The sequence below is a fragment of the Photinus pyralis genome, unplaced genomic scaffold (genome assembly GCF_008802855.1).
Source record: "Photinus pyralis isolate 1611_PpyrPB1 unplaced genomic scaffold, Ppyr1.3 Ppyr1.4_LG8, whole genome shotgun sequence".
Lineage (NCBI taxonomy): Eukaryota > Metazoa > Arthropoda > Insecta > Coleoptera > Lampyridae > Photinus > Photinus pyralis.
In genome coordinates, this window is record NW_022170819.1 from 9,521,757 (window position 1) to 9,542,349 (window position 20,593).

The 20,593-nt window shown below is 39.3% G+C and overlaps 1 protein-coding gene across 3 annotated transcripts; it reads left to right on the forward strand.

The window, feature by feature from the left end:
• The first annotated feature begins 4,455 nt into the window (after positions 1-4,455).
• On the forward strand, positions 4,456-20,155 carry LOC116177876 (calcium-binding protein P-like). Of its 3 annotated transcripts, none has more exons than XM_031497033.1 (7): positions 4,456-4,541; positions 16,799-16,870; positions 16,922-17,021; positions 17,072-17,184; positions 18,279-18,822; positions 18,871-19,590; positions 19,638-20,155. In XM_031497033.1, the coding sequence occupies exons 2-7, from the start codon at positions 16,807-16,809 to the stop codon at positions 20,011-20,013; spliced, it is 1,917 nt and encodes a 638-aa protein (XP_031352893.1). In that variant the 5' UTR covers positions 4,456-4,541; positions 16,799-16,806; the 3' UTR covers positions 20,014-20,155. The 3 variants fall into 3 exon arrangements, with proteins under 3 accessions (XP_031352893.1, XP_031352891.1, XP_031352892.1); XM_031497031.1 differs by lacking the exon at positions 4,456-4,541 and adding an exon at positions 4,622-4,851 and having other exon boundaries at positions 18,441-18,822; XM_031497032.1 differs by lacking the exon at positions 4,456-4,541 and adding an exon at positions 4,725-4,851.
• The last annotated feature ends 438 nt before the right edge of the window (positions 20,156-20,593 follow it).

The window sequence follows — 20,593 nt, forward strand, 5'->3', positions numbered from 1 at the left end:
GCTATTGATTCTATTCGAACTTTTGTGCTCCAAGCTAATTCGTTATGAGTGATTAAATTAAAAGATGTGGTGATGTCGCTTGTCGAAATTGATTAACAAACTAAGAAGAATGTTCCGGTTAATACGACAAAATTTCGCGACATTTCACTGGTGGAAGTTTGACAAATGTCATTGAATAATCGCATTGAATTGTCGCTGAAATACCACACGTGAAATTATCACTTATAATTGCACAAGAGGGTTGTATTTTACCGAGTAAATTTGGGGTGTTTAGGTAATGAAAATCTGTTGCCTAGCAATTAGACGAGAAAAACTGTCAACTAATAAAAATGCGACACCGCAGGTGGAGCATTTTTAGGTTGACAGTTTTTCGAGTTGAATTGCTAAAAGGAAACAGATTTGAGTTGCAACAACCCAAATTTACTCGGTTTAAATACAAACCTCGAGTGTAATTCGGCAGGACAATTTAACGAACAAGAAATTCACCAAGCTAATCAATTATTGACAGACGTCAAGCTAGTCATATGGGAAAGGATAATGCGATAATTGGTTCGAAAATGAATAGTGACAATTCAACTCATGTATAAAAAATCGCATAAGCCGCAGTGAAATTGTCACTTTGACAGCGGCAAAAGTTACCTGCAACTTTTCCAGCGACAAATGCACTAGTGGTTTTTTCACTTATTCATTTTCGAACCAATAATCGCATTATCCTTACCCATATGAATAGTTTGACGTCTGTCAATAATTGATTAGTTTGGTGAATTTCTTGTTCGTTAAATTGTCCTGCCGAATTACACTCGAGGTTTGTATTTAAACCGAGTAAATTGGTGTTGTTGCAATTCAAATCTGTTGCCTTTTAGCAATTGAACTCTAAAAACTGTCAACCTAAAAATGCTCCACCTTCGGTGTCGCATTTTTATTAGTTGACAGTTTTTCTCGTCTAATTGCTAGGCAACAGATTTTCATTACCTAAACAACCCAAATTTACTCGCTAAAATACAAACCTCTTGTGCAATTATAAGTGAAAAAACCACTAGTGCATTTGTCGCTGGAAAAGTTGCAGGTAACTTTTGCCGCTGTCAAAGTGACAATTTCACTGCGGCTTATGCGATTTTTTATACATGAGTTGAATTGTCGCTGAAATACCACACGTGAAATTATCGCTGAAATACCACACGTGAAATTATCACTATAATTCGTTCCCATTGGCTCAATAATTTGAAATCTCGACATTTCACCGGTCGAAATGTGACAAATGTTAGATGAATTGAATAGTCCCCAAAATTGAATAGCGTATTCTCAGGAAAACAAAAATACTCCCCAATATTCAAAACTCTTAGCAAATTAAACGTCCAATTAGAACCCCCCCCCCCCCCCCAATTCAACATTACAGTTAATTACACTTATCTAAATAGTCGGAATGAAATCTCTAAATTCGGCAGTCAAGCAATGCCCTTTTGTTCCTTGGAATGTGAATCCAAACGGGTCAATCTGTTATCATGTTGATATTGTCCTTAAACTGCACGAGTTTTCCGTTGTCACTCCTGGATTTTCGTATACCATTAGAAAACTGAAATCGATTAATCGGTAATTAACGGACCTAAAACTTAATAAGATTTCTTAGTAACGAAGCGCCCAACTTAAAACGCTTCTAGCTACCGAGTGTTCAGCAAAGCTGGTCGACATCACAAATATACTGTGTGGTCATAACTACGGATAACTTTGTTACACACCCCCCTTTCTTCGGCATATCCTAATACAAACAAAACTCCTGGACGGATAAAGCAGGACGGAAGTTTACTTGCGGGATACGGTCGTCAAATTTATACCTGCTCCTCATCGATACGGCTTTAAATCCTGGACGTGGACTCTTGGGATCTTCGTTCGTTCGGACGGATGAGTGATACTTACTATCGGGGATTTCACTTTGTGGATCGCATACGGACCGAAATACTTCGGAGCCAACTTCGCGGCATATCCCATGGCAATTTTAGACAAAGGGTGATCTTTTCGGAAGGCCACGTGCGGTTTCCATTCTCGGTTGAAATGGTGCGCCTGCTGGAAAACGCTCGGCCTATATTCTTAGCAAGTAACTGAAGATTATCTAGATGGGTACGGTGTTCTAAAATTTCCACGGTCATGTCGGTAGAAGTATCGGGATTCGGAGACTCTTGTCGACGGAGAAAACTATTCGACAGGGGACGTTCATGGGCAAAAATCCGGTAGAGCATGGCATCCCCACTGTGACCATTTTCTTCACAAAATTGAGCGATCGTGGTTTTCAAACTTCGGTTGGCACGTTCTACGGAATTGGCTTGCAGAGGATAGGGTGATATGGAACGGTGGATTATTCCAAGTTCGGCGAGGATCTTTTTGAAATTGCGACCCCATTATCTGTAATGGGACGGCCAATTGACATTTTTCGGGATTGATTTGCCTAACGAAGACGATGTCTGCCAATGCTCTTGTTCCAGTTCAATGCTGGAGATATGGCGGGGTTGGAGAATGAGGTCTAAAATCTCATTTATGAACGGAAACGGATAGGCTTCTTTAATAGTGACTTTTCGCAAATCAATACAGAAACGCATCTTGCCATCTTTCTTTCGAACATGATATTTTCGGCTAGCATACGATCTATTTCCTCGTTCACAAGACCTTGTATTCGGGGATTTGGGGGACGGTATCGTTGCTTAATCGGCGTTTGATGTTATACTCAATGAAGTTTTCGAATGGTCGACCTGAAAAATTCTAATCATTCGGTTCCTTCGACGTCGGTTGACGGTGTGATAACGGAACAAGTAATCCATTCCTGAGAAACGGAACTAACTCAGGGAACAAGGGCACTGCTAAGATTTTCATGTTGAAATGGAGGTCGGTTTGAGAAAGAAAATTTATTCCAAGGAGTACTCCGTAACTGCGAACGGGGGCATGATGGGCTAAGTTAGAATTTTCGCTTTACCGGATGTTGACTAAAATTGAACTGCTAGATAAATTTAACGAAATTCTATTGCTAAAAAACTGGACAGAGATGGCGACACTAAGTGTGCGTTTACAATGAACGTATACGTAAGAAATACATAAAACGTAAAAATTTCGCAAAGTTGAACTGTATAGAAACATACGAAGGTGTTTACAATGAACGTAATTTTTACGTACGTATATGTAAGCGATATGTAAGTCTTGCGCATAGTCGCAAAGGTTGAAAATGTTTCAAAGTTACGTACGGTCAAATATCATACTACTTGTAGTATGATCTTTGGTTTATTGTAAACAGCGAAGTAAATTTACGGACACGATACGAATATGTACGAGTTACGGTTTATGAAATATTTACGTATACGTTCATAGTAAACGCACACTAACTCTTCGTCTACTCTACCTCATGTTCGGGACCTCAAATGGGGCAAACTTTAACCGGTGACTTAAAAAATTTAAAGCTACATGAAGAAACTTATCAAACAATCAAGGATTCACGGAAATGAAGTTTGTGTAAAAATATATGAAACGGTGGATGGCGTAGTTAGACTATTCCAACTTAAATACGCCGAGTAGATTGTAACTCTATACTAATCATTAATCAACTCTGACATTTGACATTTGTGTGTGTGTGATTGCTCAGATATGCATGTTCCTTTTTCCCTAGAAAATGAATCACCTCAGCTCCATAGTGATTAAAAATATGTAGAAAAATAATGTTGTATGCATTTGTGGTAATTAATCAGAATAGTAAAGATATTTTTAATTTTTGTATCTGTAATAAAAATTAAAGAATAATTATTCTTTAAAATGATAAATAATTACAAACCTGCTATTTTGCAGGTTTGTTATCATTTATCATAGTCTTGAAAGGTTTTTTTTTTCCAAAGTTCAGAATTTATTTTTCAATGATTATTGCCATGTCCACTGAGGTCAAAATCCTTTTAAAGATCCGCCACCTGGTGGGGAGTTTTGATTTTTTTTACAAATTGGAAAAGTGCCTACTCAACAACCTAATGAAATTAGTTATTACTTATCCAGGTATAGGTATGATTGGTGTATGGTCCAAAAAAATCGAAAAACCAAGGAAAGTTTTGATCTTGCTTTTTGACAATCCAATGGAACTAAATGTGGCGTTCTCTATGGAAGCTGTCATCCACCGGCCATCAAGCTCCGAAATTGTATTACAAAGTGTTCTGTGTGGTATTAAGGGAACACGTGTTAATCCTAACTGCAAGTCATGTAAGCAGTAACCGTGGCCCAAATCTAAGGATCTAATTAGTGTTTACGAAAAGATACGCAATTTTTAAATTAAAAACGCCCAAAGTTTCCTCGTAAATTATTTCCAATTACATAATCGCAGAGATTAAGTTAGTGTTTTTTTTTCGTAAATACTTTTATTAAACAATTGCCTGTGTGATCTCATGTCGTTTTGAAGGTATCGCGAGAGGAAGCCTCACTACTACCTAATTAGAATCTTGAAAAGGTTGCGTGGTTTCGGCACGTTCGGCGTATTGGTGTTGACGATCTTCAGCGCTACTGTTGTGTCATCCAGTTACACAGTAAGTAATATCTAGTTTCGATTACAAAATCGTTTTCTGTATAAGTCAAAGGATATCATCCAATTACGATAAGCCGGAGGATGGGGGTTTAGTGTTTGATTGCGCGGGTCCGCGTTACCTTTTTTTTCGCTTTTGGAGGGAATTTGTGATGAGCGAGCTTTAATCTGCTTGCGTAATTCTTAGAAGGCTATCGCGTTATTGCCTTTACTTCATAAAAACGGACCGATAGATAATTTACGGTCAAAAGTTAAGTGTTTAGCAGCCATTGTAGAGATATTTCGCGTGAAACGAAGCCCCGTGTTAGTAGAAAGTAAGTACGTTTTAATTGCGACTTTAGTAACTAATTAATGTAAATTTATTGCATATTATTGAATGCATTGGCGAAGGAAAGGTCAGGTTAGCGTTGTTTTGGGTTACATAATAATTATTGTTCTCCTTGAAAATGTTCGTCATCGGAATTTATAAGGATTATTAATTTTCGACAAATACAGAGAAATGCTCTAGTGTGCGAAATTGAAAAGAACTTAGGAAAGTTTACAACATTAACTTAAAATTTTCTGAAGACACGGTTTTCCTTTCAACATTAATCTCGACCATTTGCTTTTGTGAGTTTCTGCGTCAGTGTCATCCACAATGAAAAACGAACAAAGTTATCTTGCCCTTCAAATATTTGCTATCGTGCCGGAATCTTAAAAACGGAGTAAGTAGTCCATATAAGATGAAGGGAGAACTTTTACCATCCCTCCAAGTGCGACTCTCGTGGACCCTTTGCATAAGCGAGTAGAAACCGGTGCGGTTTTAATTAAGCACGATAATCCACAGATCCAAAATCAATTGATACTTGCGAGAAATTCTCCTTTTCATCAAAATCTTAGGATTTGAGGTAACTCCACAAAGGATGCCCAGTCGATAGGAAACTTTCTAATTAAATATTCTCCCTTTACAAGCGATCCTAGTTCTCGCCAATCAGAAGCAAGACGAGGGGATTTATTTAGAGCATCGCGAACGTATTTTTCCCATCTCGATATCAGGAAATGATCTTATTGCGCCTGATTTTAATTGCTACATCATAATAGTAACATAAGCAAAACATATAGTTCGTAGAATTTAAGCGATAACCTCCAGATTCATCCTGACACACATAAATATAGTATTGGGAACAGTCTTCACAATGAAACGCAAAATTCGCTACTTAATTTGGCGTGACCGAAAATTAGGAAGGAAGTAATTACGCCTTGTTACACCATCAATTAGGCAAAATAGTAAAGGATTTGATTTGTACGAATACTTTACCGTCTTTTTTGATAATTACAATGTAAATTTTGTTACGTGACCACGTCAAGGTTTGAAAACATCTTCAGTGCGGTCACATTAACACGCGTATCATTTCAGACCAAGGGCAGAGAGAGGTGATTACGTTCAAAAGTGCCGTAATGAGTCTTAGGGGTAATTTATCGCTCACTTTCTCCTAGACTCAAACTTTCTAGATGTTTTACATCTCACTTTTGTATGTTACATTTTTCAGTTAAGATCTATTATCAGATCGAGTCACTTTCGATCTACAACACTCAAACCGATGAGTGGTAGACTCACTAACAATTGGTTACGGAAACGCGAACTGGTATTAGAGGGATAAAATGGCCTGAACTCCACACTTCAGAATAGTAAATTGAATTTGAGAAATCATCACATGTAATTCAAATTAGTCAATTAGTCAATAGATATAGTGTAAATAGTTTTTCAAAGTCATTTGTAATTCAGAATTCGTTACTTCCTTTAAAAGTTAAATTATCTCGGAATGTGATTTTGTTAACGTCAAGGTAAGGTGTTCTGTTCTGATCTGATCTGAATTACAATCTAAATTACTGAATTACATTTTACACTTTCCGAAATTGAAATTGCTGTTCTGAATTACATGTGATGTGAGTTTCTTAATTACAACTAACATTTTCTGAAATCCAATTGATTAATCTAAATTACAATCAATGTTTTCTGAAATTAAATTGATTAATCTGAGTTACATTTCATGGTTTCTGAAATTCAGTATACTACTCTGAATCACATTTAACATTTTCTAAAATACAATTAACTACTCTGAATTACAATTAATATTTGGTGAAATTTAATTGACTAATCTGAATTACATGTGATGGATTCTTAGTCCAGTCAAATTATACGGAAAAATGCTAAATGGTTACAAAAGGTCCGCGGTTGAAGATTTTATTTTTCAAGCTTGTTTAAATAGTAACGAGAGAGAAAAATCCAAGTTTGCCAATGCCCACTGACGTCGCGTCGGGAGAAATTTCTGACTTTTTTCGGTTTTTTTAAAATAACTCACCAACCGTAATACTTAGGTAGTATAAAAAGTACCTTCAATTTGATATTTTATTTGACCCCCTAATATCCCACATAGCATTCGATAAATAATGTATATACATTTTAAATCCATAATGTACAGGGAGTATCCTGTCCATCTTATGTATATGTATACTATGTATATTCATTATAGACATATGTATTTTATGTCCAGTATGGATATTCTATAAATATACATTTTGGATGTGATATGGATGTTTAGGCACACACATTGTATGTATCTTTTATGTATAAATCTCACCTCCTCACGAGGATCTTCTATGTATATACGTTTTGGATTAGATACATGCGTTTTCTGTATTACCAACGTTACAAACGTTAGCGTCTCATTTTCTGTGAATTACGGCGATGAAGACAGTAAGGTGCTATTGCAAATACAGTTCATCCGCGAGCTATTAATGAGTTTGTTTGTCTAATTTGGACAGTGAAAGTAATGATTTTTATTACGTGTGTGCATGACCTAAAGTTGCAAATATGTGTTAGTAAGATGTAAAGACTGGATGGGAATTAATATAAGGACAAGGATGGCAGGTATGTTAGCAACCTATTTGTTATGAACTCGCGCTATTATAGTGTTGAACAAGAACACGATCCAGATGACTCCAGTGTTAAATAAAACACATAGTGGGACCACTAATTTGTCTCAGATTGTGTATCTACATGCATCTAGTGATGGCATGTCAAAATTTTGGGGGTAAATACACGTCCAATCCTTCATGGTATTTTAATGAAAGGTCTCATCGAAATGAATTGGTTTCTACAAACTATAACCTTCCTGCGCGACTCCGTTTCAACATCACTGGGTGACCGACGGGGTGGGGGGTATTATCTTCCATGGTATTCTAATTAAAAAGGAAAAAAGTAACTGTTTTTTAACCCCTTATCAAAAGGGGGGAGGTTGAGGGGGGGACTTGTTTTATCCTTCATGGTATTCTAAAGAATGAACCCAACGAAAGGACCTTTTACCAATCATAGTCTTCCTCCTCGACCCATTATTGTGATCGCTTATAGTTACTTATATCTCAAAAGCGGATTTTCTGGAAAGGGTACTCACAAAAGGCGATTGGGACGTCTTCAAGAAATATATTTTTTGCAGATTTTTGACCACAGAAATTTCTCCCGACGTCAGTCGAATTGGTAAACTTGAATTTTTCTCTCTTTACCATTTACCATTTTACCATTTAAACTGACGTTCAATGACCACATTCATCACATAGTTAGAGAGAGTGTAAAAGCCTACGGTTTTATTGTTAGAAACTGTCAAGATTTTTCATCTCTGAAAGCATTAAGGCAACTTTATTATTCATACGTCAGATCCAAATTGGAGTATGGGTCTTTGATCTGGAATCCTTGTTACGACACGTACATCTCGTCTATTGAAAGAGTACAAAGAAAGTTTTTGAAGTACTGGTATTTAAAAGCGGAAGGCGTTTACCCTGAAAGGAATGTTAAATATGGTGTACTTCTGGAATACGCTGGATTCGAAAGCCTATCTGCGCGAAGGAGGTGTACAGCAATGGCATTCCTATATAATTTGTGTGACAACTTAGTGGATTGTCCAGAATTGATTCAGCAGTTAAAGTTTCATGTGCCTCGACAGCAATCCCGAAACAATATTACGTTCTTCTGTCCTAGAGTGAAATCATACACTTTATTAAGATCCCCAATACATTTCATGTGTGACACATTTAATAAAATTAGTAATGAATGTGATATATTTACCTGTAGTAAGAACTATATTCTTGAAATAGCGTCTAAATAATTCCTAATATCTTTGCGTAGGTACTTTATTTTCAAATCATTTGTTTGTTTTTTTTTTATATTATTTGTTTCTGCTGAGTATTTTTTTTTTATCTTTATTTTTTTGTTCTCACTTTTAGCGTTTATTACTAATCTAAGATTAATAACTTTTCTTTATGTTTTTTTTCGCCTTTGTCCTGTAATTGGGTGTTCCTGTTGGGCAAATAAAGCATTATTATTATTATTATTATTATTATGGTCGGTGTTTCTTGTGAGAACTCAGGTCTAGCCTGGTTAACTAATCGCACGGATTAAAATCAAGTAACGATTAGTGTCTGTGTCTGTGTCTGGTGAAGTTATGTAGGGTTCTAAAGAAAAATAAAAAATAAAATAAATATTCACACACTCACATTGGAAATCTAGAGATAGTATGTAATTCATACTTACCAACATAGCTATTAATGGCCCCAATAGTCAACGCTATCAGGAAAGAAGAAAACAAAACAAAAATATCATTATAATAATTCCTGTAATTTTATTAAATAGAGTTTATTGTGTAAGTGTTTCTTTGGCTTTGCGTTGGGGTTGAATACGAGTGGGTTGTGATAACGTGGTGTGTTTATGTGAAGAAGGAGTTTTGTGTTTTTTAATTGTATTTATGGTGTTTCTTTGTTCCTGAGGTCGTATTTGTGAGGTTGTTTGGGTTTTTGGTGGAGATATTGCAGTATTTTGTGAGCCTGTGGTGCTGTTAAGGTTTTTGCGCTTCGGTTGTATACGAGTGGGTTGTGACAATGTGGTGTGTTTCTGTGAAGAAGGAGTTATGTGTTTTTTAAGTGTGCTAGGGCGTGTAACTTTATTCGGTGGACCTGTCTTTGTAGTGCATGTTGCGTTACTTGTATTTATGGTGTTTCTTTGTTCTTGACGTTGTATTTGTGTGGTTGCTTGGATTTTTGGTGGAGATATTACAGTATGTTGTGAGCGTGTAGTTCTGTTAAGGTTTTCGCGTTTCGGTTGAATACGAGTGGGTTGTGATAACGTGGTGTGTTTATGTGAAGAAGGAGTTTTGTGTTTTTTAATTGTGCTAGGACGTGTAACTTTATTGGGTGGACCTGTCTTTGTAGTGCAAGTTTCGTTACTTGTATTTGTGGTGTTTCTTTGTTCTTGAGGTTGTATTTGTGTGGTTGCTTGGGTTTTTGGTGGAGATATTGCAGTATTTTGTGAGCTAGTAGTGCTGTCAAGGTTTATTATTATTATTATTATTATTTAAACAAGTCGGAAAAATAAAATCTTCTACCTGACCTTTTGTAATCAGAAAGTACAAATTGACTGGACTATCTGAAATACACTTTAAAAAGGTGTAGAAATGTATGATCGCATTATGGTGTCTGAGAGTTTCACTATAAGTAAGCAGGCAAGCTGCAATAAAGGTTCCGCAAGCGAAAGGGGATTAATTAATCTGTTTATCTAAATGTAAAATAATTACCGTTAATAGCCAATCGAATAATTCAATTTTCATTACGAGTGGATAACTGTGTAAAGATTTAATTTAACATATCCCATGTCCACATTCGATTGACCCTTGATATTTATTGATACAGTCGCATATATTTTGTATATAATTGTCATAATCAAAATTACTATTTTATCAATTCAATGTATGTGGAGGCCCGGAAACCATACGAGGTACAATTTCCGTTTTTTTGCCGGATCCAACTCTGCTCAGGAAGTAAATTCCAAATTCTTGCGGAGAAAAAATCGAAATTCGCTTTTTATTTTTTACAGTGTCATGTAACAGTCACCAATGCCAAATTTCGTATTTTAAATGCAACGTCTTCCAAAAATTGAGAAGTTCCAAACCTTTTGAGCCGATGGATCCTCGATCCCCATACGTGTTTCTGGCAGTAAAGTCCTTTTAGAGGAGTGAACGGAAGAGGTCGGCAGTGCAACATGCGTCCTAACTACACACTTGCTTTGCTTTAAACTATGTCCCCACATCCTGTGGGCTGTGAGGGCTTCTCACCGTCACGAGTGGACGGGTCTAGACTTCTACTCTCTGCTGCTGTCTAACATATTGAGCAGTATTTTGGGAGTCCTTCCACTTGCGCCCACGCCACTTTTCCGTGTCGGATCAACTGTTCATTCGCCATCCCACAGCCTTTACGAGTATATACAGGGTGCCCATTATTCCCTCGGTAAATATCGAATGTGTACATTTTTCTATATGAAAGTTGTTTAACATTTTATTACCCATAATAAGGCATCATTCAGTTGTTTTTATTTCAGAAAACAAATGAGTAACGAAAAACAATTGAATTTTTTTAAATGGCAGTGCACCTTTTTATTAGGCTCATTTAATAGAGATTTTTTTTGTCTTTTCGGTGGTGTAACATGTTAGTACCCTAATGCAAAAAAAATTTTCAAAAAAATTTATCATAATTACATCATTAACATTAATCTAGATATCCTACATCAAAATAAAAGAAATGAACGTGTACGTTTCTTGAAGACAACACGAAATTAGCAATATACTCTATTCTACTCCAGCCCCGACTGCAATTAGTTTAACACGAAAGATACAAGTGAAAATGGAAGCAATATTCATGTTACAGTCGATTATCTCACATCCAGAGTTACATACGAAACAAAAAAAAAATTTAATATGAGTTCCCCTGTTTGGTATCGCTTACGCACAATCCGGTAGCGGGCATAAGATGAGGGAGCAACATATATAGCGAAGAATCGGAACTGTCTGACGGAAAAAATTGAATCGTACAGCCGATATCACACTGATAACGCACTTTCAGATGTACAGTCTAACAAACAAACATGATTCAGTACCGATGCTCAAAACGAAACCTTGGAATGTAAATAGTAACAAAGTATGACCCGAAATTGGAAGATTAATGGTTAGTACCAGAAAGAATAAAATGATTACTACCTGTACTCGTGATCACGCTACCTTTCCGCCCAGCCTCGTCGTGGGATTCCCCTGGTTCCCGGCATGTGCGCAGAACAATTGCTGTATAATGTATATCGTACGTTTCGTCTGCCGTCCTAATCAAGGAGGCAGTATATCCAGTTTTTACTATTGTTGGTTCTCCTCTTTTATGAGTCTCTTACACTATATTTTAGATTGTATTAAGAAGAAGAAACTCAAAACAGTTAAGCATTTTGGGAATCCATAAAAACTTCAAGCTTTTTGTCCAGCCGGCCCGTGTGGCGCAGTTCAGTTAACGCTGGACTGTGGTGCTAAGGGTCCCTGGTTCGAATCCGGCTTCGATGTAAATGTATAGTGGGTTGGGTTGGTAGAGCAGCCCTGGCCGAAACCCCGCCCACTCAAAAATAAAGGCAAAATAAAATAAAAAAGGCACAATGCTTGGTTTTATCAACAGGCCGTCCAAGAGCCAGAGAAGTATGTTTGTATTCCTGAAGCAGTGCAAAAGATCGCGTGGGTCCGACCTTCAAAATGATACCTTCAGCCGTTATTTTGTTGATTGTGCGGCTGGGCACACCTGTCTTCCGCCGTTCTTCCCAAAATACGTAAACACTCACCTCATTCTGAAAGCGATCCCCGTTTCTGCTCAGCCGTTATCCAAAAGTACTGCTACACCAACTTCCTTTTTCAAGCTCACCTTTTTCATTTAAAAAAATGCGAATGGAATTTGGTAAGATCGTCTCTGAGAGCTGGAATTACTAGTGCGTTTTTTCAAACTTTCATACTAAAATTGTCATATTTCGATTGGGTCCTGTAAATTTTCCGTAGCTGGGTTTTTCGGAGACCTTGTTCCTTGTTAAAAAAACTATCTGAGGAACCAACATCAATCGTCAAATTTTATGAATTAATTTCTTTTAGGTGACATCTTTTTTTGAGGTAAAATTCCTGTACTATACACAACGTCCGCATATCAGCCCCCCCCCCCCCAACCAAATTCCTGGCAACACCACTAACAAAATTTTATCAAAGAAATTGGACACCGATGGTCAAAAAGATTTCGTTTGAAAGATATACCCCCAAAGCACCAACATTTGCGCTTCCATTTTAATTAAGGAACAATTAAAAAATTAAAGTAACTTATAGATAACGACCCCTGGAGATATTGTCTTGGTATGACGGTACGGTTCTCCCTTGAAGAAATGCGCTTTTCAGCTCGGGACAATAAGAAATGACAACTGGCTCTGGGGAATACAGTTGAACTTTTGTGACTCGCCCTCGTATAACTAGCTGTATCGAAATTCTCGGACAATGAACTTTTATTTAATGAATGAAATAATGAAATTAAGTCGGTTAATTTGCCATATTTACACTAACTTTATACGTTCGTTTAAATGTAGCGTTGCACTCGTAACAAATGAGAATCATTTGTAATGATAACAGTTGAATATGCGTACAAGCTGCATTATAGCGGATCGTCTTTATCCAAACTCTATTAACACGAAAAAATGCGTTACGTTTACTGCTTCTGACTTGTTAATCGCACAATTTTGTATACGAGTTTAATTATGGCCGTACTCCAATTCAGACCCACATACGCTACACAATTGTTCCGCGCTTTATCAAATATTTTTGCGAAAAATTAGTACTGGTCATCCGTAAAAGCTCGCGACAAACACCGAGAGCACGAACCAACGAAATGGTTGTCGGTTTCATTTAAAAGAGTGCGCAGGGCTTATAGTTACATGAAGAGCCCTTTAAATAAAAGTGAATGCCAAATACTGTCGATTATTACATTACCTACATTAAATTTTGTTTGTGGATTAACCAAATTGTTGGATTTATTTGTCTATCCGTTTCGTTAGGGGGTTGTACTCCGTATCTTACAGTATAAAAAACAATACACTGGTATAGCACATAATTTTCCCCCGGAGTTAATATTTATGCAATCGTATGGCAACCTTAGGGTACAACGTGGGGGCGCGTTAAGTCGCTTCGAGCGGGAAAGCTTAAAGAAATTACGTTTCGTTTGTATTAGTTACTTTGTTAGAGACATCCTTAATATAATTAATTTAAATAAATGTAACAAATCCCGCCAATTAATTTTAATGAGTAATTAATGACTCGTTCATTAAATCCCTCTCGCTCTGTGCGCCGCCTTTCAATCTAAAATTTAACAGAGACAATTTATAACTGAAAACCGTGAACGGCGATATTAATAAAATGAAGTTTGTTAGTAACGAACGTCATCTCGTCGTCGGCGGTGGTTAAATAAAATTTATAAAGTACCAATTTCCACGCTCTACAGGTCTTAATTTATAGTAAGTTGGGGAAGTTTATCAGCATTCATACATAACAAAAGGTTACAGAAAATCTCGGTGTGAGGTAAATTACCCTCCTGCATACTTAGGTGATGCATTATCCAACTTTGTGAATATATACTCGGGGGCTGATGACGCATTATTCAGCGTGTGTCACGGTATACTTAATTAATAATCTCGTGTAGGTGATTCGTTTCCGCACCTGAAGCTGAACTTAAATTCATAACAGCAAATTGAATTACCTACTCCATTGTAATTAACATATCTTTGTTTAACGCCCGTTTTATTAATTCCTATTCCGATTCTAACGCGGAAAGGGGGACGTGACGAAATTTGCGCAGATTTAATATTGTGGGTAATAATTTGATTTCATTTCGGTGCTTCTTCACTTTCGAAGTTCAAAGGCTTCCCTTAATTAAAGCATGAACTTAATTTGACTGAATTCTTAAAAGCAAAGTTTTGTATTCTTCCCAATTGGAATTTTTATGTTCGAGTACTCGGAACCTAAAGGGGCGAAATTACCACTGTGTCCATTAACCTAGCAGAGCAAGGTCAGCAGAACACAAACAAACATATTGCATAATTAGGTGCTAATTAAGTGCCCTATTCCCGAATTCAATGCTCCTTTTTTTTAATTATTACATGTTCTGCCAGGTTCATATGAACTCAGCAGAGCACTACCTCAAAAAACCAAAAAATGAAAAGTGAACTAAGTATAATTATGTGCTAATTAAGTGTCCTATTCCCGAATTAAATGCCCCTTTTTTTAAATTATGAACCTGGCAGAACATGTAATAATTAAAAAAAAGGAGCATTGAATTCGAAGATAGGGCACTTAATTAGCACCTCATTAGCACCTAATTATGCAATATGTTTGATTGTGTTCTGCTGACCTTGCTCTGCTAGGTTCATGGACATCACTATGCTAATTTCTCTGAAAACTTTTTTACATGAAGACGCACTCCCCTCACTTTCGTGTTTTTTTCCCATAAAACACCCTCCAGAGGGCAAACGGAAGAGCCTTCGAGACGCCGCCGCGGCCCAGAGGGTTACCGAGGACGGGCACGTGTAACAGGCTAGGATAGGAATTTTTGTCGCCCCCCCCCCTCGGGTGGGGGCTGCTGTAAGAGGTAAAAACGGAGAGACGCATCGAATTGTGGTTTTGTCCGTTGGTCTCGCAGTTCGACTGTGTTTCAGAACGCCCCCTCTCACCCCCCCCCCCCAATTGTTCATAAATTGCACTTTTCTCTTACTATGGCGTTTATTCGGAAACGAGGAGGGTTAGAACGATGCCGTTTGTTACGTGCGAGTGCGATATTAATCGGTTGCGTTCTAGAATCGACGGTGATTTGAGCTCGTACCACCCCCCCCCTCCCCCTTCTCCCACCGCCGCATAAAGGTAAAGTTAACACGCAGTTAGCGGGAGAACGGATGGTCGTATCGAGTTGCAGTTTTGTGCGTTGGCTTCGCAGTTCGATTGCGCTTCCGAGGCGTCGGGTTGCGCCCCCACTCCCCACATTGCTTATAGATGACAGCTTTGGCGTTTATTCCGAAACGACGGGGGATAGAACCATGCCGTTTTTCTACTTTGGATTGCTATACCGCTCATTCGCGTTCGAGCATCGTGCGAGAGGCGAGGCGGCTCAGCTGCCGAAGCCCGAAATTGTCTTTTTTGTGTGTTTTATTGTGCGAGGCGTAGCCGAGCAATGTGACAACCGTCCTATACAAGAGTGAGACTGGACACCATCTAAATTCAGGTTTCTTCCCCCCCCCCCCTGTCACCCCGTGTAGAGGTAATGTTATCACGCCGTAGCGAGGGAATAGGTGGGCGTCTCAAGTTGCAGTTTTGTCCATTGGTTTCGCAGTTCGATTGCGCTTTCGAGGCGCCGGATCGCACGCCCCTCCCACCCCCCCCCCCCCAACATTCCTTATACATGGCAATTTTGGCGTATATTCGGAAACAACGGGAGCTAGAACCATGCCGTTTTTTACGTTAGATCCCAATATTGCTTGGTCGCGTTCTAGAATGGACGGTGATTGGAGTAAATGCGAGAGGCGAGGCGGCGCAGCCCCTCAAGCCCGAAATGTATCTTCTTTGTGTGTTTTAATGCGTCAGCGGTCCTATATAAGTGTAAGATTGGGAGTCATCTACATCCGGGTGACCTGTAATCCCGCACTCTTCCAATAGCCTATGCGCATGCGCAAAACGCAACTTTCTTGTTCATGGAGTAATTTGAACGAAATTTGTGTGAGATCCCTCTAATAAAACCAAACAAAATGCATGCGCAAAAAATCGTAATGCGCATGCGTAAAACGCAACCTTCTTACTAGCAATTGAATCCAAATTTGTATGGTGGGTTTCTAATAAAAGCAAACAAAATGCATAAGCAGAAGGTCATACTGCGCATGCGCAAAACTTTTTTATTATTGTCAGTAAATGACAAAGGGTTGGTGAACAATTAAAACAGAATCGTATGTCATCTATACTCCATAGCATGGAACGAAACGAGATGGCACACAGTATCCAAAACCGAATAGGTATACATATATTACACCGAAAGAATGAAGACTCAAACGTAAAAAATACAGCGTTTTTGGCGGAATTGGTGAAGTCCTAAAATGCGAAGCATTTTTACCAACCCCGAGTTTGACTAAAAAAGAGATACTATCGATATATTGGTGCTTTTTTGAGCCGAATCATAATTCTTTTCCGTTTTTTTCGCATTTTACAAAATCAACTACAATGACACAACAAGCAAGCAAAAAAATAAAAAAATTGACAAACGGACTAAAATGCGGTGATAGGTCCGTCAGGACGTATCTAGTTACAATAATAGAATAAAGATATTGTACATAGTACCTAGTACATTATAAGACCATTGTTGTAGGTTCCAAAATGCGGCTGCTCTTGGCCTTGGCAACACTCCTTGCATTTGCAAGTGTCGAAAGTGCTTATTCGAGTAAGTGATTAATTTCTCTATTTTGCTCATTTTACTAAAATTTGCCTGTAGAATATGGTAGAACATGCGAGGACATCGGCTGCATGAGCAATGAAGAATGTGTAATGGAAGAGGATCTTTGTACGTTGCAATCAAAAGGTCACTGCGGAACGTAAGATTCTTATTTGTCGTGAGATGTGTGCTAATGTAACACGCTTATAGATTCCCTTCTTGTAAGCGGGTGAAACCCAAAGGGAAGACTTGCGACAACTACGTGTGTCCCGATACGCAAGTCTGTCAAGTGAAACATAACGAACCAAGATGTGTTAATAAAGGTAAGTGGATTTTTAGTTTTTCAAGTGCAGTTCGAAGATAATTTTCAGAGAACTTATTAGCCCCCCGTCGTAAACGGCAGAGCTATAATCCCATTTCTTCAGAGACAGACACACCAAAATCCAAATATCCTGATCTGCATGATCCAACTCCTAGCGCTCCTACACGATCGCACCGAGTAACTACAGAAAGACCTAACACATACAAAATAGGCTACACACAATCGGCTGGCAACCCATCCCAAAGACAACCAACTGAAAGCAACCCAAATCAGTCGCGTGGCCAAGGATCCTCTAATCGGGGTTATCCCACTCAGAGTTACCCTAATCAAGGTTATCCCACACAGGGTTACCCAGCGCAAAGTTATCCTACACAGGGCTATCCTAATCAAGGCTACCCTAACCAGGGTTACCCCACTCAAGGCTACCCTAACCAAGGCCAACCCAATCAGGGCTACCCTAATCAAGGGTACCCCAACCAGGGCTACCCCAACCAAGGGTATCCCAACCAAGGTTACCCCAATCAGGGTTATCCCAACCAAGGTTACCCCAATCAAGGATTTCCCAACCAAGGTTATCCAAATCAGGGTTATCCAAATCAGGGTTATCCAAATCAGGGTTATCCCAACCAAGGCTACCCCAACCAAGGATATCCCAACCAAGGCTACCCCAATCAAGGATATCCCAACCAAGGATACCCTGGTTACCAAAACCATGGCTATCAACACCCGGGGTACCAGAATCAGGGGTACGGCGGACAGCAAGGTCCCCGTGGAGGCAATCAGCCAGGATTTTTAGACCCGATTCTAAATACGGTTGCAAAGACGGTGACGCAAGTCGGAGCAAATTATTTGAGGGATAGGATCTTTAATAGCGTAAAGCAAAAGCCGACGCAGTAATATACCTACATGCGTCCCATAATTTATTAACTTAATTAACTTTTAGTGTAAGTTGCTGAATTAATAACTTAAGAGTGTACAAATTTCGTATAATAAAACGTTTTAACATAGTCGGTTTAAGTCAAAGAACTGGATTATAGCTCTGCACGCTGCTTAAATATGTAGACTATAAGATGTTTAATACAACGGATTTTTCAGGAACGGGAAAAACAAAGCGGGCTGCGCAGAGCTATAATCCAGGATATAACCCAAGCGCACCGTACAACCCTGCATATAATCAACCGGGCCATATTTACCCCAATTTGCCTTCATACAATCAACCAGGCTTCCCTGGGCAGTACAACGGTACTAATTATCCAGGACAGCATATCGGCACGAATTATCCAGGCCAATACCCGGGGCAGTATCCAGGCCAACAGCATCCGCCAATGAACCCACTTCCGGGACAGTACCCTGGCGCAGCATATCCGGGGCAATACCCGGGTCAGCACCCTTTACCTAACCCACTTCCGGGCCAATATCCCGGACAACAGTATCCCGGTGCACAATACCCTGGTGCACAATACCCTGGTGCACATCATCCAGCTGGTCAATACCCCGGTCAACAATACCCTGGCACACAGTATCCGGGTGCCCAATATCCCGGAGCACAATACCCCGGCAGTCAGTACCCTGGAACTCGGTATCCTGGACAACCTGGCACAGCGGTTAGCGGCGATTTCTACCGGGATCAAACCAAAAAGTAGGTTTACCTCTCTAGAATATCAGCATAATCAGTTTCATATTTTAGCAACCCGCAAGGACGACGATATCGAAGATCTCCACAAGGTCCAAACTACTCAACCGCGAATCAGTACGGCGGTTCCAACCCCGGATATCCGGTAGGCGGAAATACATACCCTATTCCTCCAGGATATTCCTCCCGTACGCAGTCCGCGCCTGGGCATTACAGCGGAAGTAGTTACACTGGACGTCAACCTAGCCCTCCAAGCTATCAGTCGGGTTCCAATCATTCGGGGGGTACGAACTATCCTGGAACTAAACAACCGTACCCGCCTGCGGGAGGTACGAATTATCCAGCCGGCAGCACGAACTATCCCGGTCAACATACAGGAACAAACTATCCCGGTCAGCAAACGGGCGCGAATTATCCCGGTCAACATACCGGAACAAACTATCCCGGCCAACAAACGGGCGCTAATTATCCCGGTCAACATACAGGAACAAACTACCCCGGCCAACAAACGGGCACGAATTATCCCGGTCAACATACAGGAACAAACTACCCCGGCCAACAAACAGGCACGAATTATCCCGGTCACCAAACGGGCCATCAGTCCGGTACTAACTATCCTGTTCAAACTGGAGGCGGTTACCCCAGCCAGAACATCCATTATCCAAGCGGGTATGGTGTAGCAAGTCGGCCAAGCTCCCAGATTCCGCAAGGTAGTGGTGGGAACTACGGACAACAACAAGGTGGTGGTGATTTTTATCAAAGTCAAACTAAAAGGTCAGTTGCAAATTAATCAGCTTGTTTTTTAACGACAACTTTAATAGTACCCAAGGCGGTAATTACAACAAACCAGGCCGAGCGTACAAGCGGGAAGTGAGGAGCTACAATTACGACGCGAACAGATACGTGCCAGAAAATAACGTTTACCCTCAGTATCCCACGCAATCGTACTATCCCAGTAGTTATCCTCAGCCTAACCAACCCTCTAGCTATCCAACCCAACAAGGTGGCTACTATCCCACTGCAAACACCCAATATTCTGGTTACCCTCAATATCAAGGCTACCCACACCAGGGTAATGCTCAGTACCCACCGTACGAGAAATACCCCACCACGGGTAGCAACGGGTTAGTTCAAGGAATAAAGAATGCGTGGGGTAAGGTTAACCAATGGCTCGATGGTATCCTCCACAAATTCTAAGCTCTACTCAAATTGTGATTTCAAGACTTCACGTACTTATAATCGAACGAATTTTACTTAACTTTTTTATAGTTCTTATATGTGTGTGTTAAATGTTTACATGTATATCATTTATTAAACTTAAAAGAAGTCTTTACCGAAAGGTCCGAGTTTTACTTCTTACAGCATATAACTGGGGGCGTTAAGGAATACGTTTGTGGTCTATTTCTGATATATTGTTAGATTTACTACGGCCAAACTTATCTACAACCTACGGAAAGGAGAAGTTTTACAAGTCGAAATTATAAACCATGCATTACAGTTTACGTAATGCTGACCAAGTTCTGACCGCAGAGTCTGGTGCATGGTTTAGGATTCGCTAAATTGAGAGCTACGTCATCGTGGTAAGAATGTATAACATTGCATTTTCTCCATTACGGAGAACTCGTTATACGGTATTACACGGTATTACGACTTGTTGGAGAACCTCCGTAATATCCAAAGCGGTTTGATACGTGCAATTTATCCACGTGTTGTATGTTAAATTAGAAGCCTTATAGGATTCAAGTCTATTTTTGTGATTCCGAAGATTGGATTATAG